Source organism: Heterocephalus glaber, unplaced genomic scaffold (assembly GCF_053883595.1).
Source record: "Heterocephalus glaber isolate CG9 unplaced genomic scaffold, H.glaber_assembly_v1.0 deba00000122, whole genome shotgun sequence".
In the NCBI taxonomy this organism is placed as follows: domain Eukaryota; kingdom Metazoa; phylum Chordata; class Mammalia; order Rodentia; family Bathyergidae; genus Heterocephalus; species Heterocephalus glaber.
In genome coordinates, this window is record NW_028258138.1 from 10,182,138 (window position 1) to 10,208,862 (window position 26,725).

At 40.9% G+C, this 26,725-nt stretch overlaps 1 protein-coding gene and 1 pseudogene across 1 annotated transcript; one reads left to right on the forward strand and one right to left on the reverse strand.

Annotated features, from left to right (window-relative positions):
• Positions 1-198: 198 nt before the first annotated feature.
• On the reverse strand, positions 199-26,725 carry Ifnar1 (interferon alpha and beta receptor subunit 1). Its single transcript, XM_004842308.4, has 11 exons — positions 26,437-26,725; positions 18,666-18,789; positions 13,965-14,143; positions 11,875-12,035; positions 11,626-11,767; positions 9,196-9,310; positions 8,406-8,605; positions 8,134-8,276; positions 5,422-5,572; positions 4,264-4,400; positions 199-3,527 (listed from the first exon to the last, which is right to left on the reverse strand). The coding sequence occupies exons 1-11, from the start codon at positions 26,534-26,536 to the stop codon at positions 3,270-3,272; spliced, it is 1,710 nt and encodes a 569-aa protein (XP_004842365.1). The 5' UTR covers positions 26,537-26,725; the 3' UTR covers positions 199-3,269.
• On the forward strand, positions 9,484-10,618 carry LOC106009204 (small ribosomal subunit protein uS5 pseudogene; annotated as a pseudogene).

Consider the following 26,725-nt stretch of genomic DNA (forward strand, 5'->3'; position numbering starts at 1 on the left):
TGTTTATTTATTTATTTATTTGGTACTGGGGATCAAACTCGGGTCCTTGAGCTTGCAAGGCAGGTGGTGGAACCACTGAGCTAAATCCCCGGTCCCATGAGTATCTTTTAAAGGCATGAACTGCATGCAGCATCTCTGGCACATAAAAATTTATTACATTCAAGTGAAATTTTAAAAACACCAAAACCAAACAATTTTTGGTCCAGTGTTTATTATATAAAATTGTTTACAACAGTAAAAACTTAAGACAAAAATACAAATCAAACAAGACAAAAATATGTTGCAGAGAAACACTGAAAACATGGCTATGTCCTTCAATAACCCAAGAACACACATACACTGTCAGAAATGCACACTCGGTGCCCATCTCTGATCCCACTCATTCATTTTGACTTCCTGAGCACCTTCTGGGTGCAGTAGCCCTGCCTTAGGTGCTGGGGACACAGAGGTGACTGAGTGGGGTCCCTGCCCTCACAGAGCTGCTGCTCCAGGAAGAAGACAGACATCAAACACAACATAAAACCTGTCAGGTAGTCACAGGGTTGGGGTAGACTTCCATAAACCCCAAACTCCTGAAGAGCAGTTGAAGCTGCTTTACATGTCTAGTCTCTTTTAGGGGAAAAGATACAAACTTAAAAAAATATTTTCCCCTCAGAAATAGGTACTGAACCCAGGGCTTTGTGTGTGCTAGCAAAACACTCTACCACTGAGCTGCAGCTCTAGATTTCTTGTTTTTGAAAAAGGGTCATGCTGTTTCCCTGGCCAGTTTTGAACTTGTGGGCTTAAGTGATCTTCCTGCCTCAGCCTCCAGAGTAGCTGGGACTACTGGTATGCACCATCATGCCAGGCCTAAATTATATTTGTTGTTGTTGTTGTTGTTTTGGGTACCGGGGATTGAACTCAGGTCCTTGTGTTTGCGAGGTAGGCAGCAGAACCACTGAGCCAAATCTCTGGCCCCTAAATTATATTTTTAAACTAACTGTTTTACAGGTTGCAAATTTCTGGTCAGGCTCTTAAAGTTCATAGCTCTGAACAGCATTTCTAATCAGAATCTATATTAATAAGTACTTTTATGGCTGTGCTACTTGAATAAGGCCCACATCTTAAGTACGAGCATGTGTACATATATCCATATATGTGTTATGGGCCTGTGTCCATATTTCATATTAACACTGTTTAGCATGTCTTTCACATAAATTCTCAGAACACAGTCAGCCTGTCCCGAGAACTACCAGCATTATAATTTTCAGGCAGTTTACTGATGGCCCCAAATGCATGGTATTTCTAAGAAAAAACTATTGTTCAGAAAAAATACCCTCTTAAAACTAAGCAGCACATCCTTTTAAAGAGCACCATGAAGGATGGAACGGAACTTCGAAGACAAGGCAAAACAGAACTCCTCTGCTGTCCTTTCTGTTGCCATCAGGTTTGCTGAAACCACGGTGGGTCCAAACCTGAAGGCTTGCATTCCCACAGCTTAGAGACCTACGGTTTCACTGGCATCTTTTACTGTTCCTGTGTGGGTTTTCCCTTGCCACATCCTACAAGGCTCAGTTTGGTTTTAGGTTGCCCAGTGGGATGCAAGTGCCAGGCAGGATCACTGAGTGCTGTCAGAGGTCAAGAGGTGTTCTGGATCCTCCTCTCTTCAGAGGGCCCTTGCAGGATGACAGGGCCGTCACCGTGCGCAGTAGCTGAGACGCTGCGCTTGGGGGTCACTGAAGGCATCCCCAGCAGGGTGGGTCTCCACAGGACCCCAGGCCTCCTGCGTGCTGGATGACTCCGGAAGCCGGCAGCAGGCCAGGAACTCTCTCGGTCTGCACGCCTGTGTGTGCCCAGGAGGAGCTGACCACTGCAGCACCCCGACCTTCCCTTCCACCAGGATGACTGCACCACCTTGGCAGAGGTATCAGCCTTGGTGATGTCCCTCCCCAACGTGCCGTCACAACTTCCCTGGGCCCTGCTGCAGTAACTGGAGGGAGAACTTTGTCCTAGAGCCCACCAGGATTCCCAGACTTCCTGCCGACAGAGGACACCCATGGACGATCCCAAATGCTAAGTCACGTAAAAGTGAGCCACAGCTGCCTTTGGAAAGCATGGTGTAATTTCTTCTGGTTTTTTTTTGGTTTTTGAGACAGGGTTTCGCTATGTAGCACAGGCTGGCCTCCAACTCACAGTGATCCTCCTGCCTCAGCCTCCTGTATCCTGGGAACACAGGTATGTGCTACTACACCCAGCTTTTTAAAAATCAGGCTTTTCTTCCTTTTGCTTCTTTCCCCTTGTCTTGATATTGAATAACCTGCATTTTCTCAAGTACATGCAGGTTGAGCAGAAGGGACATCTGAATAGTTAGACACTATTTTTTTTCCTTTTAGTTTTTTGAGACAAGGTCTTGCTATATAGTTCAGGCTGGCCTTGCACTTGCTATGTAGCCCAGGTTGGCCTCAACTCGTGGCAATCTTCTTGTCTCAGCCTCCCGAGTGCTGGGATTACAGGCATGCACCACCATGCCTGGCAGCCTGGTATTAAAGTGACACGGGTAAGCCATAAAAACAAACACAGTGGGTTAAAAAGATTTTGCACATTATTCTTACTTTTTCACCAAATTCACTTGTCTTCCTTGTGAGTCTACATCTTACTCTGTCTTTTCTAAAATGGGCATTTTCTGGTCCTAGGACTATTTCCTATGTATACTGTACCCAATTAGTACACACTCTTGAGATAAAAAACATAACAATTGCTTCTCTTAAAATTAGTTACCTTTCTCTAGTACTTCAGTGACTCAAAGTCTTAATGTAAGGGACAGGTACCTATGTTATGGAAGCCAATGTTCTCACAATATTTTTAATCATCATTTTCCTGGCATCTGTGGCTACTTTGCAGAAAACCAAGTTGATAATGGCATTCAGATTTTTCTAAATAAATATCCCACAGGGCCACCTCAAATGTCCTAAATACCTCCTGCAAAATTATACACAGTCTCCGGGGTGCAGAACAAAGGAAACTAGCAGCAGTGTGGCAGTTACCTGAGGGAGCCATACACTCAGTCACCATGGAATGTGGCACAATAGTGTGGAAGCCAGCCCTGGGAAGATGGTGGGCATGCTTGGCGCCAACCTATCAGAGAGCCCAGATGAAAAGGTAGAATACTTTGCTCCAGACCCTCTGACTGCATTTCTAGACAGGGGCTTGCCTGTGCGGTCAGGACCTTGAACTCTGTACAGTCCCTCAGAGCTCAACCCTAGGCCAAACTCCCTGGGGCAACTGAGGCCTCAGGAGATTGGTCCTGGAGATAGGACTTCCTGCTGTAGAAGCACTTCGCTTATTTGACTTTCCAGAGTCTCATCTTCATTAGAGTAGTTTCCTGAATCTTGACTGGTCTGGGAATCGTACTTCTTACAGTCTTCATCAATTTCATCAGTCTCCTCTACTATGATAACACTTTGTGTGTTTTCAATTATGAAACATTTTTCCGTTTGTTCCTCAGAAGTGGAAAGTAGAAGATTCCCAAATGAATGTTCAGAGAAATTCTAATTTAAAAAAGAGAAGGAACAGAAAGGGATTATTTACAATACTAAATTAATTAGTTTTCTGGTTCTGACAGCTTTAAATTTCTTATGTCTATCATTTAGAAAACTTATGTTTTGGTACAAAGATTTAAAAAATCAGCTAAGAACATACCAATGGCATTAGAAAGTCTAGACAGAAATCAATAATGAGTTTACTTATCTTTTTTTTTCTTTTTGGAGACAGGGTCTTGCTATGTAGTCCAGGCTGGTCTTAAACTCACTATGTAGCCCAAGCTGGCCTCAAATTTGCCCCAGCATCCTGGGTGCTGAGATTACAGGCATGCACCACCATACTCGGCAATGTAATGCTTTTATTTAACATGCTACCCTCATAAAAGGTTCTGGTAAAAACTGATGTGTCATGAAAGCAAACTCTTGATTTTAGAAGTTTCACCTTCTGTGGGTTCATCCATGGAATATACTTTTTACACTGAGTGACTTAGTCTTTGTGATACATTGTCAAGAATCACAAAGAGTTTAAATGTAGAACAAATGCCTCAGTAGCCAGTCAGAAAAATAGGTGATTAAAAACGAACCTTACGGTTCCGTGCTATAAAATATTAAATGACTGTTTCTAAAGTGAATTTATGGAAACTGAGGAAAATAATCTGTCTGTATTATTTTCTATGTACCAAGAAAACATATATTACTGAAATCAAACATATTTCCTAGCTGTAGACAGAGAAAAGTGACAAACCTCATCAATACTGCAAGGAGGTTTAAGTGCCGGGAAAAACACATACTTGAGACATCTCTGAAGGATTTTCACAACACAAATGACTATGACTAGTAGGGCGAAAATTCCAATTACTACCCATGTAGTAGAAGAAGCTCCTAGAAAAGACACAGATGGCGTTTAGCATCAGTACATGTTTTGACACACAAATGCATGAATGTAAGACTAGCTGTATGAAAGGAAACATAAAATCTATTAAATAATACCCTTAAGAGTATTTCTGTAACACTGAGTGTGCAACAGTGGACAATGATATTTGCATTTGAGTTCTCCCTGGGCACTGAACTAAGAGACCCAAAGGGAAGAATACAGAATCGACATACAGAGCCCAACAGGTGAGTATTCTCCAGTGAATATTCTACTACATTCAACTAGTAAACTTTTCAAAATATTCTGTGAATAAGGCTCTACCAGTCAGCTCCAGCAACTGTAAATACAAGATGAGACTAAACCACTTACACAGAAAAAAAAGTTCACAATAGAACTACTTCGTTTCCGTATCACTAAAGATTACACAAAAAATTAAAATGAATACATTTTTACACGATAAAGAGCAATTATTAAAGAAAATTAATGATGTGAATATCAGATGAAATACAAAGCATTAAAAATGTTTTCAAGGGCCGGGGATTTAGCTCAGTGGTTTTGCCTCCAACTACGCAAGCGCAAGAATTGGAGTTTGATCCCCGGTACCAAAAAAACAAAACAAAAAACCCCCAAAATGTTTTTGAGCTGGATGTGGTAGCACAGGCCTGGAATCCCAGCACTTTGGAGGCTGAGGCGGGAGGATGGCTGCAAGTTTGAGGTCAACCTGGGCTCATCGTGAGTTCAAGGCCAGCCTGACCTACACAGGGAGACCCTGTCTCAAACACCCCCCCAAACAAGCAAAAAACCCCAAACAGCAAACAAACAAACAACAATTTCTAAAACTGAGGCACTTAGCTTGAAGCTTTATTGTACAGTATATTTAATCTTTTTGGTGGAAAGTTTACTTTTGATTCATATAGTTCACAAAGATACTATTCTCTAGCTTTTGTAGTGAGGAGAAAATATCCTGTAATTTTCAGTTTTTCTCGAGTCAGGTTACAGTTTGTAAAAGGTATAGTATAAGACTCTCACCTGGCTTTGTTTTCTCACACACCACAGCACTGAAAGCACTGGTTTTATTCCACTTGTCCTGCAGAAGGTGCCACCTGGCTTTGACACAATATAGCCTCAGTGGTTGCAAGTCAGGGATAGTAAGGTCAATTTCCTTTGCTACAATTTTTCTCTATAAAATAATTAAATCATTAATAAAATTTAGTCACCTTGTGAAGTTAGATAGGGGATATCTGATTTTCTGAATTCTTTCACATTCAATTTAAGGTTGGCCTCTCCCAAGGTATTGGTATGTAGTTAGGAAATATAATTTGTCTTGAACAACTCACTGTAACTAAGCCAGAAAGTTAAAGATGCGGCGGATAAGATGACATATCCCTAGGACATCTCTAATCTAATGAGTGCATGCTGGTTTGGTTTAATTGCTACTGTGACAGAATGACTTGAGAGCAGGGTTTTGGCCTCTAACTGCTTGTGTAAAAGTGTTACTTTTAGCTGTGTGGCTTGCTGCAAGTTATTTAATTACCTGATGCCTTATTTCCTGATCTGTACAATGAGGACAATTATTGCTCCTCTCTGTATCGGTCAGCACTTAGCACAATAGAGCTGTGTAACGAAATCACTCCAACTTTTCACAGCTCAAAACATAATTATATAGTTTTCTCACTCACAAGTCTAGGGATTGGCTGGAGGAGCTCCCACTGAGGCTGTGGGTCAGGCCTCTGCCATTCCACTGTCTCTGGGCCTCCTTGGGCCAGAGAGACTGGGAGGATGTGCTCCCCCTCCCCCCCTCCGGTAAAACAGGACAAGCATAGAGCCGAGCCCTGCTGCCTCTGCCCACAGCATGTCCTCTCGGGCTCCATCCTCCACGGTCCAGCATCTGTCAGTGAGCGGGATGAGCACTGCACCCCACATGTCTGCTGAACAACAATTTCACCGAGCATATTGTCTGGGAGGATTGTGTGAGTGAATGATTCAGTGATTTATGTAAAAAGCATGATAGGATAAGACGGCAACTAAAATTTATTCAATCTTTACTATTTGTTAAAGCAATGTGCTATTTTCATGTGACCCCCCCTTTTTTTTTGGCACTGGGGATCGAACTCAGGACCTTGTGCTTGCGAGGCAGGCGGCTGAACCAATCCCTTTTTTAAAAGAAGGATGTTTTGCTGCACAAGCGCAAGGACCTGAGTTCGATCCCCGGTACCAAAAAAAAATAACATAAAATAAAAGAAGGATGTTTTAGGGCCAGGGATTTAACTCAGTGGTTCTGCTGCCTGCCTCACAAGTGCAAAGTCCCAAGTTCGATCCCCAGTACCAAAAAAAAAAAAGAAAAAAAAAGAAGGATGTTTTAGTTGCTATGATTACCACCACTTTAGAGAAGAGGAAACAGAACATCCAAGAGGTAAGGTGACTTGCCTCAGATTAGGCACACAATTTGTTAGCATAGGACACAAATTCAGGTTTGTTTGATTGCAGGACAGCTGAAAACTAACTCTCAATGGGCTAAGTTAGGCTATGTGGTAGAATAGCCAGATAGCTAAAGTGGGAGCAGTCTAAACACTGGAACTTGATTTCAATTTCCAACAGTAAATGAAGTTACAGAATTTATCAACTTAACTACGTGAGATTTTTAAAGGTTGATTTCTTGATGGTGTTCTACAAGGAATCAATGTGGTTATCTGAGGGGGTATATTACGTCTAACTGTGGTTTCTGAATTTCAGTGTTTAGACCAGTGTTTCTCAACCCCCTTTTCCTTACTACACCCAAAGACTTCTTAGATAATTTTTTTTTCTAATTCCTCCCCAGCCATGAAATTAAATATTAAGGGGTAAGGCTGAATTCTGGAGGCATGCTTTTCTCCTGGTGAGCCATAAACCATCATGATATCTGAAATTCTTTTGCTCCCTAAGAACAATCTTGTCTCCTTGGAGGTGGGACATTTGACAGTGTCAGGAGATGTTTTCGGCTGTCACACCCAGAAGGGAGTGATACTGGCATCTGGAGGGTAGAGGCCACAGATGCTGCTAAGTGTCCTTTGAACACATGGTTTCTCTACTATGAAAACCCCAAATTATAAGTAAATTGAAGAACAAAATAAAAGATAGACACTAAGAAGCAGGGAGGTACAACTTTTGTAAAAGGGAAGGGGACCAAGAGATGCAGGGAGGTGGAAGGGAGAGAGGAAGGGGATGAAAAAAGAATTAAGATGTGTTATGCACACGTACCAACTCCCCACAATGAATGTAATCTTTATGTCGTGCAAACATGTACCAATTGAAAAAATAAAATAAGAAATTACTCTGCCCAAGGTTATACAGGGTTGAGAAACCTTGGTTTGGGCAAATACCTAGGAATCACATTAAAAATGGGTTTGAGGGCTGGGGATTTAGCTCAGTGGTTCCGCTGCCTGCCTCGCAAGCGCAAGGTTCTGAGTTCAATCCCTGGTACCAAAAAAAACAAATCCAAAACAAAAAATGGTTTTGATTCAGTAGCACTGGGCTCCAGATCTGTATTTTGAAAGCATACAAAGACCCAGATGCAGCTGATCCACAACCCGCCCATGCAGAATACGGACAAGTGCTGGCATTCTTTCTATTGCAAATGGTTGCATGGTTCACCACACAGTCTTAAAGTTCAAAAATTCCTCCCAAAATGTAAATTCAAGTTTTATTTACCCAAATCAGAGTTGTAACTCCAAGATACAAAATTATACTCTGCGGTCTTCTTACCTCAGTATTTGAAGTGTTTTCCCAAAAAATAACTTCATAAATGAAGGGGTAAAATTTGTTCCAGGGATCTTTCAGAGCTGTGACAAAGACCCGCATTGAATCACTAGTGGATTTCACAGAAATGTCTGGAGGAAATATGGCATCTAGAAACAATGTGTAAAGGCACAGTGTGCAGTTAGACATAATACCTGATTAGATATTGCCAAACAATTTTAAAAACTTGCAACAAAACAGAGAATGATAGTCTCAAGTAAAAAAACCTACTGACTTACAGTACATTTCAGTATTAATGTTTTTCTCCTTAGACCAAAAAGATGTGTTGTTTCCATCCGATGCTTGTACACGGAGAACGCAACTTCCTTTTAGGAAAGTATTTTGAGGAAATACACAATATGTAGTTCTGACATTTTCACAGTTAGGTATTTGTTTCCATTTATCTGAGTTGTCCCCAGGAATCAGTTTTGAAAAAGCACTTTTAAGAAAAAAAGAAAAAGGCAAACACATGAATTCAGTAACTATGTGCTGAGAACTTACAATAAGCCAGACACGGTTAAAGACTAAGGTCACAGGAACAGATCCTTCACCGGCAGGAAACTCACCATAGAGCTGAGACACATACATCTAACACGTAAGAAAATCAAAGATTGCTCCAGAGTGTGACAGACAGAATAGCGGTGCTAGAGGTAGCTCATATCAATGCAGAAAAACAACTGCTACATTTTTAGGACTATTATAGAGGGTTTTTAGACACAGTCATGATTAAAAACTTAATTATAAAACCTTACAAATAAAAATCATATTAAAGACAAAGGCAATAAATATTTAGAACTCATTCTGTCCTTACTGTACCTCACTGTCTATGTTCCCAAAGGTATTCATGTCGATGGTATCCACACGGTGGAAATACCATCTAATGCTGTCACTGTGCACGATTTCTCGTTTCCAATGTGTCATACCTGCCTCTCAATCAGTCACTCTGTCTGCAGGGAGCTGCAGGTGGCTTAAGTAGCGCAAAAGCACAATCAAAACACCTAGGCAAGAGACTGATGGAAAAGAACTTACTAGAGCCACTGAGCTCGAAAGGTCACATTTCTATCTTCATAATCCCACTTCAGAACATAGCTCTGATTCTGAGTAACAACTTCTACATTTTCTGGTGCAGGTGGCTTATGTTCAACTAGAAGTCAGAGAAAACATAAAAAAACACACATTTTCACTCTTGTGATATTATATTTGACAAGAGTTCTTCAAGAATTCTCAACAGCATGTGCAAGATGATAAAAGGCTTACATTTTGTCAGTATAAGGCAATAGTTGAGTTATGGTGTGTAGTCACTCTGTAATACTGTGCTGTCATTTAAAAGAATGTGGTACATAGATCTGTATGTACTGATATAGGAAGATATTCTCAACACAGTGCATTAAACAAGCAAGGTATAAAATAAACACATCCAGCTTCTTCTCCAGGAAAACACCAAATGGTGGATGACGCTGGTGCAGTGGGAAGGCCAGGAGGCCCTGGGAGCCCAGGCATGGGAGGTCCAGGGATAAGAGGCCAGCGGTGGCTTCTGTGGAAGCTTTGGCAGTGGCCTTTAAGGGCATGGGCGTGGCAGGAGCTGGGGTCAAGCCTACGGAGCTCAAAGCGGTAAGGCCCAGGACTTGGAATGGATTCTGGTCACCAAGCTGGGCTGGCTGGTCAAGGACATGAAGATCAACTCCATGAAGGAAATGCATCTCTTCTCCTTATTCATCAAGGAGTCAGATTACTGACATCCCTTAAGATGAAGTTCTGAAGATCACGCCTGTGCAGAAGCAAGCTTGTGCTGGCCAGTGGACCACGTTCAAGGCATTTATTGCCATTGAGGACCACAACGGACACATTAGTCTGGGTGTGACGTGCTCCACGGAAGTAGCCAGTGCCCTTGCAGGGCATTCATCCTGGCCAGCTCCCCACTGTCCCCGTGCAGAGAAGCTGCTGGGGAAACAAGACTCGCAGGCCCCACTTTGTCCCTTGCAAGGTGACAGGCTACTGAGGCTGTGTTGGTGTCTGATCCCTGCCCAGGGGCACTGGCATCGTCTCAGCCCCTGTGCTCAAGAAGCTCTGCCGATGGCTGGGACTGAGGATGGCTACACCTCTGCCAGGGGCTGCACTGCCTCTCTGGGCAACTTTGCCAAGGCTGCCTCTGATGCCATCTCCACGACTTACAGCCACCTGAGCCCAACCTCTGGAAAGAGACCATGTTCACCGTCTCCATGCCAGGGATTCACCCACCATCTCATGAAAACCCACACCAGAGTCTCTCTCCAGAGTACTCAGGCTCTGGTGGCAGCTAAAACATAGGGTTTTTACACAAGAAAAATAAAAGGAGTGAAATTGGTACAAAAATAAATAAATAAATACATCCAGCAAGAGCCTCTTTTTTAATTTAATAAAAACAAAACTAAAGAACTCTCCATCTGTGCATATATGCCCTAAAAAAGTATCAAAGTATAAACACAAACTGCTAGACATGCCCATCTCCTGAGAGATAGAATTGGGAGTAAGATGGCCGGACAGAAAAATTTTACTTTATACCCTTTGTACTATTTGATTTTAAGAAATAAAACATATTAAATTTATAACTAAAAGAACAAACAGATCCTAGCTCCTATCCCTGACTTTAATTACTGGCAAGGTATTAATAACTAAATATATCAGGATGCTTTTTCATATTTTAACATTTCCTTTAGAGAGGTACACTTTTTGGAAGATTAGCCATTCTACTAGCAACTTACTTCCCCCTTTTTATGGATTCTTAGCAAATAAAAACAGATATTTTTCATTATAAAATACCTGAATTAATCTGAAATAGAATTTTCATTATTATGAATCCAAATCCCAATATCCCAAATATTTTTTGCTTATAGAAATGCTTTTGCTTTATTGTTTATTAAATCATCATACAAACATGATTTAGAGGAGAAATGACAACATTAAATAGAGACATTCCTTGTTAAATGACCACGTTCCGTTCCTGTGACAGGTCAGTAAATAAGGAACTCTATGTAGTATGTCCATTACAACATTCAGAACAAAGAAATGGTCAAAGGGAACTCCAACTTGATGACTTTGCTTTCATCTGGGTAACTTTTTTTTGGTACTGGGGATCAAACTCAGGACCTTGTACTTGCGAGGCAGGCGGTGGCACCACTGAGGTAAATCCCTGGCCTTATCTGGGTAACTCTTACATGCAGTACTGTAATGTAAACAGGACACAAAACTACAGTACTGTACTGTAAAGTATAATCAGCAACAATTACAGTACTGTGCTGTAGAAGAAGCTAGCGTAAGGCCACACTGCCGCTCATGTTCCTGCACTATAAGTCCAAATGTGGGTCATAAGTCCAAGCTGCAGTCCTGAGTCTGAACAGTTGTTAAACAGGCAGGTCGTTAAACAAGGAACATCTGTACTGCCAACACATAGTTACTGAATCTAAAGCAAATTGTCCTTACCTGTGGTATTTATACAATACACCGGGCCACAGACACCAGATCTATTCTGCAAAAGTAGTCTTGCTTTAGCTTTTAAACAATATGTTGTCTCTGGTGAGAGGTTATAAATTTTATACGTGTAATGATTGGTTTTGATCTGTTTCTGTAATAAAAAAGTAATCTCTTCTTTAAAAAACTATAAAGTCAAATTTTAGAGTTCATTTACCTTATTTTTCTCCACATCAAACACAGATAAAAGATAATGCTTACTTCCACTTGTGAAGAGTTTTCCCAGAAAACTAAGCTGAATGAAAAGCCTGTAGTATCCATACCCCATATAGAACTGTCATCTTTTTTTCCAGGACGGAAGAAGTATATTATTATTGCTTTATCTTCAGCTTCTAAATGTACTTCCGGAGGACCAAGGCGAGCTGCACAAATTGCAACAATGACTATGTAGCTTTGTTAATGCCATGTTCAAACATTCACTTCACAAGTAATTAATGCGAGCAGTTCATACACAGTAAAACAGAGGAAGTTTCATGGGTCTTATACTCTAGAGGGATATAGGGCAAAACCTCTCAAATAAATAAATACGTATGATGCTATGTGTGCCATAAAGAAATATAAAGTACTATAAAGGGATGCACAATGGTAGTGTGTTTTAGGTAAGCTAGGAAAAAGCCTCTCAGGGAGAGACATTCAGGCTGAGGCCTGAAAGGTAGCCATGCGAATATCCAGGGAAAAAGCTGCTCAGGCTGCAGGGTATCCAATGCAAAGCCCCTAAGATGGAAATGAGCTTTGTGTTTTCAAGAGACAATGAGGGGGCTAGGAAGGCTGAGAGTGGCTGAAAAAGAGATCAGAGAGGTAACAAAGAGGTCAGAATCTGTGAACTCATCAGAGGGCTGAGACTGGCTGAGGATGTCACGATCCTAGTCAGGTTCTGGAAAGATTGCCCTGGTTAAGTGTGAAGATGAACAGGGAGTCCAGCAAGAAATCAAGCGAAGCACGAAAGCAGCTTAGTAAAGGGTGAAAGTGAGGAAGACTCAGATGTATTGTACAGATGGGTCACAGGGAATGTGCTGAGAGACAGGATGCAAGGAGGGGAAAAAAGAGGTGTCCAAGGTGTTTGACCTGAACACACAAACAGTGATGCAATCAACTGAGACAGTAAAGACCGAGGGCGGGCAGCTTTTAGGGAAAATGGAGGGCTCTGTTCGACCATTTGAAGTGTGAGATGGCTTCCAATGTCTAAGGAAAAGTGTTGAATGGAGACTGCGATACACGTGGAAAGGTCGAAAGGAGGAATGGGGCCTCCGACTGGGCAGCCAAGAGCATGAGATGGTATGGAGAGCCATCACAAGATGACCAGGGGGCCGAGTGGGGAAGAGGTACAGCTGGGGCCTGCAGCCAGCCAACATCTAAGTGTGGGGCAGGAGGAATGGACACTGAGCAACCAATGAGCAGAGCCAGGGAAGAGCTGGGCCCTACAGAGCAGGTGAAGGAAGAACGCCAAGAGAAAGGAGTGACGACATCGACACTACAGAGCACCGAGCCAGAAGAGGGCTGGAAGTCACTGGTGACCTCTCGAGGAGTGGTTGCAGGGAAGTGAGGAGGAGCAGAGCTTGAATGGTGTGGGACCAGGAGGAACCCAGGGAAAAAGCAGCACGGGAGAGTACAGCCCGTTCTTTGTTGAGTCCTGGTACAGAGTAGTATTTCTTGGACTTTTTGGTCTCAGGACCTCTCTATACTTTTAAAGAAATTATTGAGCCTCCCTGAAAGCTTCTGTATATATGGAGTATGTCTTCTGATATTCAGCTTATTAAACATTAAAACTGATAAATTATAAAATATTTATAAATTCACTAAAAATAATGACAAATCCACTACACAGTTTCAAACATTTTTTATAATTTTCTTTCCCAAAATGAGAAAACTCTCTCAAATCTCTTTAATGCCTGGATAAATAAAGAAGACACATGAACATTACAGCTGCATTCAGTGAGTTATCTCATCATGCTGACTAACAGCCTCCTTTGGAAAATCCCACCATCCACGAGAGACTGAGAATCAAAAAGGCAGTTAAGTCTCAGAATAATAACTCAGAACAATTTCATAATGATGAAAATAGTTTTGTCTTTGTGGATTCCCAGGGTCTTGGGGATGACACTTTGAGAACCACGTCTTCCAGGAAGGCAGAAACATGGAGCCATAGCAGGAGGGATGTACAGGTTTAAGGAACTCTTTGTTCTTTCTTTTTGAAAGCTAGGAGATTTTACATGATGTAAATGAATGAGCCTGGAAAGAGAACTGTCTGGTAGTACTTACCAGTACATAGTTCAGTCAGCACCTTTTCTTACCTTTCTCAAATGGTATAAATGAGTCAACGTAATACCACGAAGAAGTGCTGTTTTCTTCTTCTGCTCTTATACGCAAAGTAATGTTTTCATAAAAATTTATGTCAAGCAAAGAGAAGCTGCATTTTGAACCTGTGATATGTTGACACCCAGGCAATTTTATCCAATTATCCATCTCAGATCTTTAAGGTAAAAAACAACATACAAATGAATGAATGAGCAAATGCATGAATCAAATGTTTTCTGTTTACTAATGTTGTAAAGTTAGCTTAAGAAGTTATTTCCTCTACTTGCGTTAATGTCTTCTTAGCATTTTAGTGTGTAGATACTTCCACTCTGTTATGATACCTATAAACCAAGTTACTACTTATGAGATGGAATAACTCAGACACATAGAGTTATTTTTTATGTTCAAAGTCCTTTCACTGTACAATGTCACCTGTTTCAAAGGTGTGGGGCGCAGGTACACTGTGAAACAGATAAATATGCCAAGCTTTTTCTTTTCTCTCTCTTTTGTTTTTTTTTCCAGTACCAGGGATTGAACTCAGGACCTTGTGCTTTCGAGGCAGGCACAGTGAGCTAAATCCCTGGCTAAATCCCTGGCCCTTCTTTTCTATTTTAAATCAGGCATTTGTAAAGGAGAAAGGATATATTAATTACATAAATAGTTTTCGAATAGCAGAGTAAGCCACCAAATTGTCACTAGCAGCCACAGAGAACACAGAATGGATGCTGGGGATCTCCTGATGGTTATGAAGGCAGAGGTGGATTATTTTACCTTAAATCCCTCTCGCCAAATTGTTTGAGACTCCTGACTTAAAGCAAGAAGAGACAAGCTCCTCTTGGCCCTGGAGGATGTGGGAGGTGCTGAGGCAGCCAGAGGACAAGCCTGCATCAGAAATAGGGCCAGACATGGCCATGGAAGAGGATGCCATACAGGACACTGGCTGCGGGGCTGTTCTACCCCTCTTGCAGCTGAGCATCCTCTGCCCTCAGTTAAAAACCCAGAAAACAAAACAACTACCAGGTAAGAAAGGTTCCTAAAAAAGTAGCCACTGTATACATGTGTACTACAATGGGTAAAAATAAAAAAGGACTTACAAGGTAGTTATTTTACATTAGCTTGTTTTGCTAAGAAAAGCAAAGTATCCTGCTCTACAGATAGGAATGTAAGCCCTTTGTTAGAAATATTTCTTTCAGCATAGATACAGTGGGCAATTAAGCTGAATTCACAATCATCTCCATAATGAGTTTTTTACACACAGGGAAAACCAACAGCCAACTTGATGGATACCTCTTCTCCCTTTTTCTGAAAAGAAACTAACTTACAGCCTCCCTGCCAGAGAAGCCAGGCACACGTGGCCCTAGGTTCCCAGGATGTCCTCAGTCCATAGCAGGCCCCACAGCAGAGCTGCCTCTCAGTAGAAATGGCTAATTTTAAATACAGTTTTCTATCTAACTTCAGGGGTGGTTGCATTAAATGAATTTCAAGGAAGCAGAGACTTAAATGACCCATAAAGGAAAAAGAGATTTGGTGTTGGCTTTGTACAACATAATTGTGTGACTTCTGGACTATTTTGCATTTCTGGATCTTATCTTTCTATTGAAAATTTGGAATTGGATTTGATGATCCCTTTCTACCTCATCCTATGAACAGGTTACCTGTCCTAAGACAAGATTCAGCTGCAGTGTGGTTTCAGGGTTTCTCTTGCCCACTCCAAAACCAAACCACTCCTCTGCTTCTCATTCTCCATCATTCTATTATAACCTCCAGAAACAAACAAACAAAAAACTTAAAATGTTAACATAAGGAGATGAATTATTCTAGTGGAATTGGTTAATCTGAAAATGTCTGGCCTAACTTAAGTGAGTCACAAACCAACGGGACAAAGCAAACAGGCTGCTTTTAGCAAACAACAGCAGCTCCTCAGTACACAGGGCAAATGGACTCAAAAGGAAGTATACAACTCCCCTGGTGCTGAGAAGTCCAGTGATTGTCTACACACCTGAGCAGACCGTCCTAGTCATAAACATTTCACCCCAGATTCCTTAGGCCCTTCAATACCTACATAACCCTAATTCCTTTCCTAGTTAGCTGCTAATATCGCTCTCCTGGTGTTAGCCCATCCACTCATGGATAAAATCTCTCCCAGCTAGCTGCTGCTATCTCTCTCCCAATGTCAGCCCACCACACACAGATGTGATAAACTTGGCTTTTTCCAACTAGCTGCTAAAATCTCCTGATTTCAGTCCTTGTGCACTGGAATAAACTTTCCTTTCAAAAAGCCTATTTCTGACAAGTGGGTTCTTTATGACAAAAAGTTTGAGATACTGACACTAGATTCTACTTCTTAAAAAGGGGCAGGATTGGCCATGGTGGCATGTTCCTGTCATTCAGCTACTTGGAAGACTGAGGCAGGAAGGTTGGAAGTTTGAGGCTAGACTGGGCAACTTAGTGAAACACTATCTCAGAGTAAAAACTAAAAATGGCTGGGGAAAAAATAAGTTAAAAAATGGCTAGGGATGTATCTCATCACAAGACACTGAATAGTAGTTTAAAACAATAGTAGTTTAAAACAAGCAAACAATTCAAAAGGAGCAGAAGTTGGGCGTGTCACTCAGTGGTAGAGAACCCTGGGTTCAATCCCTGGTGCTCCCCTACCCCCACCCCAAATTAAAACAGCCTTAATATCCTTCCACCCATCACCCTTTCTGTGTTCTTTCCAGGAGTAGATCCTTTATTAAACTGCTTTTGCATTTAAGGAAGCCACTACAGTGGGAGCTACTTTTATATTTTCTTTAAAAAATTCTTTATCATATACAATAAAAAGACCAAAGCAAAATGTGATCTGAAATATGAATATGTAACTGATATAAGATTCATTTCATAGAACCAGTTTAACAATAAAACTTCCTAACACCTTCATCCCTCCTATTCACTGAGGTATTCTGAGAACACAGAGTGTCTGGCTTAAAAGGCATATTCAGTATTTGATGAATGAAAGAACAGATGCTACATATTACATCATAATCCAGGTTAGATATAAGTTACAAGTACTGGCCCCTGAGACTGGATATGTTCTACAAGCACTGAGATTGTAACAATTTACATATTCATCTGTGTATTTTATTTTTACCAGTGGTATATGTCCTACATTTTGAGAAATACTGCATTAATAAATACTTGTCTGCTGTAAATATTAAGTATACTTCTGTTGATTGCTTTGTGATACTCTCCCAAGCACGTTATATACACTTAATTATTCAATACTCAGAACAATCTACTGAGTTACAAACTTTGTCACTGGGCCCCAGTATGCCTGGCTGGGCTGAGTTTAAGCTTGTTTCAGCTTATTTAAAATGAAGGACTTCTTTCCACTCTCTCAAGTATCTTGGTTTGGATAATAAATTATATGCGATCATTCCTGTTATTATCTCCACTGAACAAGTAAGGAAACTGAGACAGAGAGAAAAATTAGTAGAGGATGGATTTAAATGGATGCGGCCTGGCTCAAGTCCATACTGCACTGCACTAATGCTGGCATCTCTCCAGCTTGTAGTGTGGCACAGATCTGCAAGGGAATTGTTTATAAAGCTCGCAAAACAAACCAGGATTAAGGACACACTGAAATAAGGCAATTGATGTTAAAGTCAGAACAGAAGGGTGAAGGACTATGAACTGAAGAATTTAGCTTAAGCAAGAGCACATGAAAGAACATGAATAACGTGAATATGCAAAATAGGCTCTCTATACTTTACTAAGAGGGTATCTTTAAATAAGGGTATCTGAAATAATCCCTGCTATATCTATGTCAGTTGTTTAACAAGAAAATTCTGAATTAAGACAAAGAACAACTTGGTAACAAACCTTACAACTCAATTTAAAAAATTCCTATATAAATACATGCATATGCATTCACAGAGACACACTCACACACAATTGCAAAACTGGGAGATTAATATCCTAGTTTTAGCAGCAAGTGGAAAACAGTAGTGTCACGGTGGTGCTGAAGGTCCTAACACCTTGCTTCTTCACCACCTGCTCCTTCCTGGACAGGTTAGCTCCTTCCTGCCATGGTTAGCAGACAGGGCACTGACCCCAACCAGGTGGCAAAGGACGTGGCTTTCTGAGCAGTGTCCCTTCCACAAGCCTTTCTTCTGCAGCTCCCAACCTGCCTGTCCTCTGGCAACTACGAGGCAGAAAGTCAGCACTAAGGAAGAGGCATTGAAACTCTAGGAACATTCAGTCTGTGGAAATGCAGAGTCCAATCAATATACGCTGTTTATAAGTTGTATCTAAAACTAGGAGACTGCACATGATGATGATAATTGGAAAATCTGAGCATACGAGACTGGGTAGCCTATTCCAAGAGCATGGACAGGCCTTTCAGGATACTGTGCATATTCTCCAGACATGCTCTGTTCAGATGCTAATACATGTTTCAGTGAATCCAGAACACCCAGAGCAGAGATGGGAATAGCTATGGAGTGGAAAAGCTGTCTATCACCTTCATTCCCAAATCCCTTTTGCTTCAAAGATGAATATGACTAAGTCTCTGTAGAAATGAAGTTACAAAGACTCTATAAAACCGACATTTCTAATAAATGGACAAAATAAAATTTTCCCAAACCTGGAAAAAAATCAGGTGATTAAAATTATAAAAATCAGCCAAATCATTCAGCAAATCATTAATAGTCACCTACGTTATATAATCTGCTGAAAAAGTCACATTCCTGACAGATTCATGCCTTCTGTTCCACTTCAGGGTAAAGTCATCATCTATGATGGACACCTCTACATTCTCAGGAGGTTTTAGACTTTTTCCACCTATAAAGGCAACAAGAAACAAAATATTTATATATACATTGTACAGATATTTAAAAAAAGTTATTCTTCCTGACTAAAGAGTGAATACATTTAAATATAACAAAGTATGAGATGTGAACAAAACATACAGTGAATGTTTAAATTTTTTTAAAACTATTAGATTAAAAGACATGCCATTAGTCACCCTCAAATGTCGTCCCCCCCCCCCCCCGCCGCCCCGACATCAAACACACTCATCCCATTATTCTTGCCACTTTCTGGAGCAGTTCTGGAAGTCCTCTTTCATTAGTATCTTGTAGTTATGCTGTCATGGCTGCCTCAATGTCCTGAATTGATTCAAAACATTTACCTTTCATGGTCATTTTGACTCTGGGGAAGAACCAAAAGTTGCATGGGGCTACAGCTTGTCAATTAAGGTACATAGAGACACAATGTAATGGTTTTATTTGACAGAAATTGCTGTAAACATTTGACAAATGGGTGATCAAAAGATACTGTGACTATTTGGATTAAAAAAATGTATTACAGTAAAAGACATATTGCCATTAACCCTCTTCAAAATACTCCTCCTCACTTTGAACACACTTATTCTATGATTCTTGGTAATGTGTTTTTTACTGTACTTTTAAAATTTAAATTTTCAAAATTCAAACATTCAGTATATTAATTGATCACCCCTTGTATATAGTAGTCCCTTCTTATTTGTAAGGGTTCCATCCCAAGACCCCGGAGTAGACACCTCAAACTGCAGATGCAACTGCACCTTAAATAGACTGTTTTTTCATAGTGTATGTCTTTCATGTACATACACATACACAAACCTATGATAAGGTTTAATTTGTAAATTAGGCACAGTAACAGATCAACAACAAAAACAAATAAAAGTAGAACAATTATACTGTAATAAAAGTTTGCACTTTGGGGCTATTATCAAGTTTAGAAAGGGTTACTTGAACAAAAGCACTGTGATAGCATAACCGTCCTCCATGGGTACTTGGGACAAAGGGAGGACTCAGAAGCTGGGCATGGGAGAGTGAGGGCTTGTCACCAGACTCCAAATCCTGTGCAGATTTAAACTTGTGAATTGCTTATTGCTAGAATTTTCCATTTAATATTTTTAGAATGTGGATGACTGCAGCTAATTCAAACTGTGGACAAGGGGGACCTGCTATATTAAAAAAATCTAAAAACCTTACAAAGGTAGTCTGCTAATTCTATTTCTGTATCTGAGAGAATTGGAAAAAGATTTAGTATTTTGCCATCCATAAAGAGCACTGTCTTTTAACTGAAAAAAAAAACTGTATAAAAATAAGAACTTTTTTTGGTCTCAGAAGTGATAATGATGTAAAGGATAAAAGTTTTAACTATTTTAACAGCTTCAATTTGCTCTCACAGTTTGTTCAGAGATATGAGGTGTGATCAAAAAATATGGCGAGGTTTTAAATAAAAAATGACAGTAAAAGATACATTGTCATTAATTCCCCTCAAAATACTTTTCTTGGCATCAAAAGCACTTATCATTCTTGTCACTTTCTGAAGTGGTTCTGGAAGTCCTCTTTCATGAGTGTTTTCAGTTGTGCTGCTCTGGTTGCCTTGACGTCTTGAACCCATTCAAAACACTTACAGAAATTCCTGTCAAATAAAAGTACCGTGTGTCCTCATCTACCATTTTTCACTGGATCTGGCACTGTGTAACTTCTGGCTCTTCCTCAAAAGTCAAAATGACCATGAAAGGTAAATGTTTTGAATAGATTCGGACATCAAGGCAGCCGCAACAGGGCAACTAAAAGACACTCATGAAAGAGGACTTCCAGAACCACTTCAGAAAGTGGCAAAAATGATGGGCTAAATGTTTCAAGCGAAGGGGAGTATTTTAAAGGAGATTAATGGTAATGTGTCTTTATTTTAAAACCACTACATTTTTTTTTATCACAATACATAGGGCTTCAGATACTCAGAGAACTAAACACATGTGATTTCAAAGTTGGCAGCCTTTCTCAGGAAGCCACATACCAACACTTACAGACAGAGGTATGAATGTATGAGCTGAGCCCTCAGGAGCCCAAGAAGGTCTCTAACCCCAACACATCAAGACTGATTTCCTGTTTGTTCCTCGGGACTTCTGTTGATAGGCCTACTTTACTTGTTACTGCTTCTAACACAAATCTTCCACCAGGTGGATTACCTCTTTTCAGTTTTCCTGTCTGGCCCCTCCCATCTGCAATATACGTCTGTCTCGGACAACACAGATCCTCCAAGGTCCAGCTCAAGTTCGACCCCTTACAGAAAACCTTCCCTGAATACTGCAGCTCCTGCTCTTGCTGGTCTTACACTCCGAACCTTCTAATATGCACCACCCAGTCTCACACTTAAGTAGGAGTACTCAGCTTCAAATACTTGTTGAGGGCAAAATGTGTTCCTTTCCATTTTTTGAAAGTGTGGTAAATTACACATAATGTAAAACTTAACTGTTGTATCCATTAAGCATAAAGTTCGGTGGTATTCACATCGTTTCTCTGGTGTGAGAAACTGAATGTGGAAATAAGGACTAAGATGTATAATGGATGTTGGGAAATGGAAAGAAAGTGTTCAAATGGCAAGAGGAATAAGGGAGGTGGGAGGGAGAAAGAAAGGGACAAGAAAAAAAGTGAAAATAGAAGGAAAAAATGGAAACAAAGCTTTTGAACATAGGGAAGGGAGGGGATTGAGGCAGAGAATAGGATAGAATAAAATTTATTTAAAAATTTAAAAATAGAAAAAAATGACAAAGAAAAATAGTTCAGTGATATTAAATATACTGATGATACTGTGCAACTGTCACTACCATCTTCACAACTCCTTTCAGTTTGTAAAACTGAAGCTCTATATCCACTGAAAAATAATTCTCCATCCCCACTTCCCCTAGGTAACTGCTAGCCATTCTACTTTGTTTCCATGATTGTGACTATTCTAAAACCTCATAAACATGGGACAATACAGTATTTTTTATGATCAACTTATTTCACTTATTATGTTCTAAAGGTTTATCCATGTTGTGGCACATGTCAGAATTTCCTTCTGTTTAAGGCCTAACAGTGTTCCATTGGCTGCATAATCTGCATTTTGCTTACCCACCCATCCATTGATGCATATGTGGTTGCTACCATGATTTAGCTATTGCAAATAAAGCTTTGATGAACAAGAATGTAGAAATATCTCTGTGAGAACATTTTCCATTTTTTTTTAAAACCAAGAAGTGGAGTTGCTGGACTATACAGTAATAGGAGGTTAGGAGGAACTCCTGTACTGTTTTCTGTGGCAGCTATACCATTTTACATTCTCAACAGTGCACAGGGTTCCAGTTTCTCCTCATCCTCACCAATACTTATTTTCTTTTGATAGTCATATTAATAAAGGTGAGGCATTACCTCACCGTGGTTTCAATTGGTAGTTTCCTAATGATTAGCAATGTTGAGTATATTTTCATGTGTTTACTGATCATCTGTATGTCTTCTTTGGAGAAATATCTATTCAAGTCCTTTGGTTATTTTTGAATTGGGGTGTTTTGTTGTTGTTGAGTTTGGGAGTTCTCTATTTGTTTAATTCTTCATCAAATATGGTTTGCAAGTATTTTCTCCCATTTTGTGAAATGCATTTTTACCATGTTGATAGTACCCTCTATTTCCTTAATTGTCTTCTGTATAAGGTACATGTAGTCTGCTGTCCATGAGCCATTTGCTCTTTTTTAAAATGTTACAATAAAAATGTAAAAATAAAGTTTGGCAACGTATATATACATTGACTATATTGTACATTTTACTGTAGCCCAAGACCATTCTTCTTTATTCAGTTAGGCTCAGGCAAGCTAAGAGGTTGGACATCTAGTTTGTCAACTAGAATAGTTGCACTACACATTTGAGGAAGGGAGTATTAAAGTCTCCAACTATTACTACAAAACTCTCTATTTTCCTTTTAATTTTATCAGTTTTAGCTTCAGACATTTTGATGGTTTGGGGGTACATAAATCTTTGTAATTGTTTTCTTTTTGTATTGAACCTTTTATTAATATACAATGTCCTTGTTTGTGTCTTATATATAACCTTTATTGTATGAACTAAGCATTTCCAAAGAAACTATACTCCAGTAGCAAAGTATCAGAAGTGGACTTCTTCCTTCCAAAAGGAGATAAAGCACCATCTGCCTGTATAAGGCACTGGGAGGCCTGAGATAAGGCCACTGAAGGGCTCTGAAAAACAAGCCATTTCAGGTGGTCTGATCTATTTGACCTAAGTCTCATGAGAAGGAGGTGAAAGAAATCCCTGACCTGACTAATCTTGCTAAGAATGCAGTAAGACAGTAATTCAACCCAATGGACAGAGAGAGACTCACTGCTTTATCTTAATGTACTTATGCAGAACCTCACCAGTGTATTTACTGAATGTGTTGATTTATGACTTTGTTCTGTGGCTTATAAAAGCTCACGTATTCCCTTCAACGGTGGACTGTATCATTTAGGGTAATGTGAATCCATATTCCCAGTTCATGGTCACTCAGATTTGACTGGGATAAGCTATTTTCTTATTTTCCTTTAAAACAGAATTATTTTGTATGGACAGCTGGTTGAAAGTCTTTTTGTCAATATTAGTATAGCTTTCCCTGCTTATCCAAGTCTTCCTCTTTGAGTTGGGCTTTTTTTTTTTTTTTTTTTGGTACTGGGGATCGAACTCGGGACCTTCTGCTTGTGAGGCAGGCGGTGGAACCACTGAGCTAAATCCCCGGCCCAAAGTTTTTTTTTTTTTTTGGTACCAGGGATGGAACTCAGGACCTTGCGCTTGCAAGGCAGGCGCTGGAAGCACTGAGCTAAATCCCCGGCCCAAGTTGGGCTTTTAATAAGACTCAAGTTCCAAAAGAGTTACATCAGTTACAATTATGCCAGAGTAAACTGTTGTCCAGCTGGGGAGACAGATTCCTGGTACTCTGTACTCTAAACATATTTTGTGAATCCTTAAAAGACATAATTTTAAAAACTGCTTCTTTGTGTAAAACATAGAAACACAAATTTTTCCTTTTAAATGTAAGGAAGTACTATTATAGATGGATGAGCTAGGTAGAAGTACTGCAGGCAGTCAGATAGGGCCAGGTCCTCCAGAGGATTAGAATAACGGTGAAACATGCCACGGCTGCACCGGAGACACATCGGTTGAAAACCAGGCCTCGAGATAAAGACAAAATGACCAGTCCTACATTCTTCTTCAAAGAACAAACGCTAGGCCTAATAAAGTCTAGATAGACATCAGCCACTCCGGTGGGTGACCAGAGACCTCCGGACCCAACACTTCCTAGGAGAATCTTTGTTCTTTCCACACTTGTTACCTGACTTGTTCCCCAATTGGACCACCATTACCTAAGTGACTGTACTTGTAACCTTATTGGATGCTCATGGCTGTGGCCCATGTTGTACCTACATGGGTTTCACCTCATAAAACTCCTCTGTAAAGTGGGTTCTCCTGGCTAACCACTTGGGACCCTTCCTGCCCCTTGGGATCTTTCCTATCAATAAAGATCTTCCTACTCTTAACCTCCATTCTCCCTAGGACTCATTCTTCGATTTCTACAAGAACAAGAACTCGGCATATCCTATAGTTATATAGTTAACAGGTTGGGAGATAAAATATTTCATCTCTGGTATTATTTCATGAACATTATCATCAGGTCTCCCCATAAACAAGGCAGATGGCAAGTTTCTCAAGGGTGGAATCTGTGTAGCTTACTACTTTATCTGCCATTTTCGGAGTACTCAGCATAACGCTGGGCTCACGGGAACTTTCTATGTTTTGCAGTGATGGGGATCAAACCCAGGGCCTCCCTCATACTAGGCAAGTACATTACCACGGATGTGCATCCCCAGCCCAGGACTTCTTATGTGTCACAAAATACTGGCCCTTCATTTTATAATTTATAATTTTTAAGGACAGCTTTTATACTTTTTTTCTGGTTCCACAGTATTTCTAGCTTTTACTTCTTGCTTCAGGGCAATCATATTATTTCCTTACAGACCACAAAGGTCTTCAGAGAACTTTCTTTATTGGGATGTCTTTCAGTTTGATATTATAGTATGGAATCAAAGGAGGAGAAATTTTCTGAAAAACTAATTATTCTTTTAAACGTAAGGAAGTACCATTGGGTCGCCCCTTCCTTAATTTTTCAGTTTCACACTCAGATTCTCTGAAACTTGATCACTGAACAGAATATACTTACACATCTCTTATCCTTTGTTGTTATTTTTGAGGCACCGTCTTGCTATGTAGTTCAGGCTAGGCTTGAACTCATATAGCCCATGCTGGCCTGGCACACATGGTGATCCTCTTGCCTCAGCTTCCTAAGTGCTGGGATTACAGATGTGTACTTTCATGCCTGGTCCCTTATCTTTTAAAACTGATTTTCATTCTATTTGCTAGAGTTTACAGATTCTGTACAGCCAAAGTGTATACAGGGGTCAACAAAAGATCGGATGGCACTCATTGGTAGTATTTACAGCATGCTGTTCAGAGTATTTTGTCCTAGTAATTATGGGGCATGAGAGAGGAAGAGATCTGATAGGGTAGAACTAGGGATGTCCTCAACTAGGGATGCATTTGCTAAGGGAAGAAGACCCTGAAGCCAGGGGCATGTTGGCTGATTGATGAACAGACAGGAACTGGGAAATAACGGTATTAAACAAGATCTTAGTTTTTACAGATTTTTCTGTTAGTATTTGGAATCTCCCATTAATAATAGTTTATTTCACCTTCTTAGCATATAAAATGCATAAAGGGGGACTTATTTACACTTTTAACTTTCATCCTATCACATTCATCTTGATGGCCAGTAGCGCTTACTACGTGTGATGCAAACGCAACACATACATCTATACAAATAAAAATAAAAATTCCTCCCATATTTTGGGCAACTTTCTTGGTCTAGGGCTCCAGAAGTGTACTTGTTAGGTTGAAAAGTATGAATATTATGACTTGTGAAAGGGAGCAACCTAACAATCTCGTTTAGGTTAGCATGTCATTTAGTTTTGAACATTACTATGGGGAAAAAGAACATCATTTAATTGAAAAATAACTGGTAAGTAGACGCTTAACATACAGGCAGATCATCAAAACTTTACATTATTTGGTCTTTTGGAAACAGTACAGACTGGTTAAGGGATAAGGCTCTCGGGCCAGACTTTGAGGGTGACTTCTCACTCAGCCACTGGCTGCAACACTAATTTCACTCCCCCGTGGGGCAGCGCAGTTGTTTACACAGTGAGGAAAAGTACTGCAGGCCTTGTTTACCATCAATTTGGGCAGCCGAGCTGCGGATTTTTCGGAAAGGAGCAAACTCGCCTTGAGGTTCCCGGAGATGGGCGCGGGCACCCACGCGTGGCCCCAGGGTTCTTGGCAGGCGGGGGGCCCCCAGTCCACGGGGAGGTATCTGGGATCTCATGCAAATCATGTGGAAGGATCTCCTTCCCCGGGTTTGATTTTGGAGGGCGCAGCGGTTTCCAGCTGCGGCTACGGTCTCCAAACCACGGCGGCACAGGAGAATGCGACAGTCCCCTCCTCACTGCCACCTCCCGCTTCCAAAGCATCTCCGGGCGTGGGGGAGCCCTGGGGCCCGGGACCCCGCGTTTCTCACCTGAGGCTGCGGGTGACCCCCACGACGCCCCGGCCACCAGCGTCAGGGCCGTGGGGCCCAGCAAGGCGAGCATCGCCCAGGCGGCCGCCGTCCCTAACATCTTCGGCCGCACACGGGGCCGTCGGAAAACCTCCGCGCCTCCCCTCAAGAAGGACCACCCTTCCCTCAGCCCCCTCAGTGGATGGCCCCAGGAGCCGCAGGCCGCCCCGCCTCTTCCTCTTGGGGACAGGGACTCCCTCGGGTTCCGGGAAGGCCACGCCCAGCTGAAGGCCGCGACTGGGACGCGACG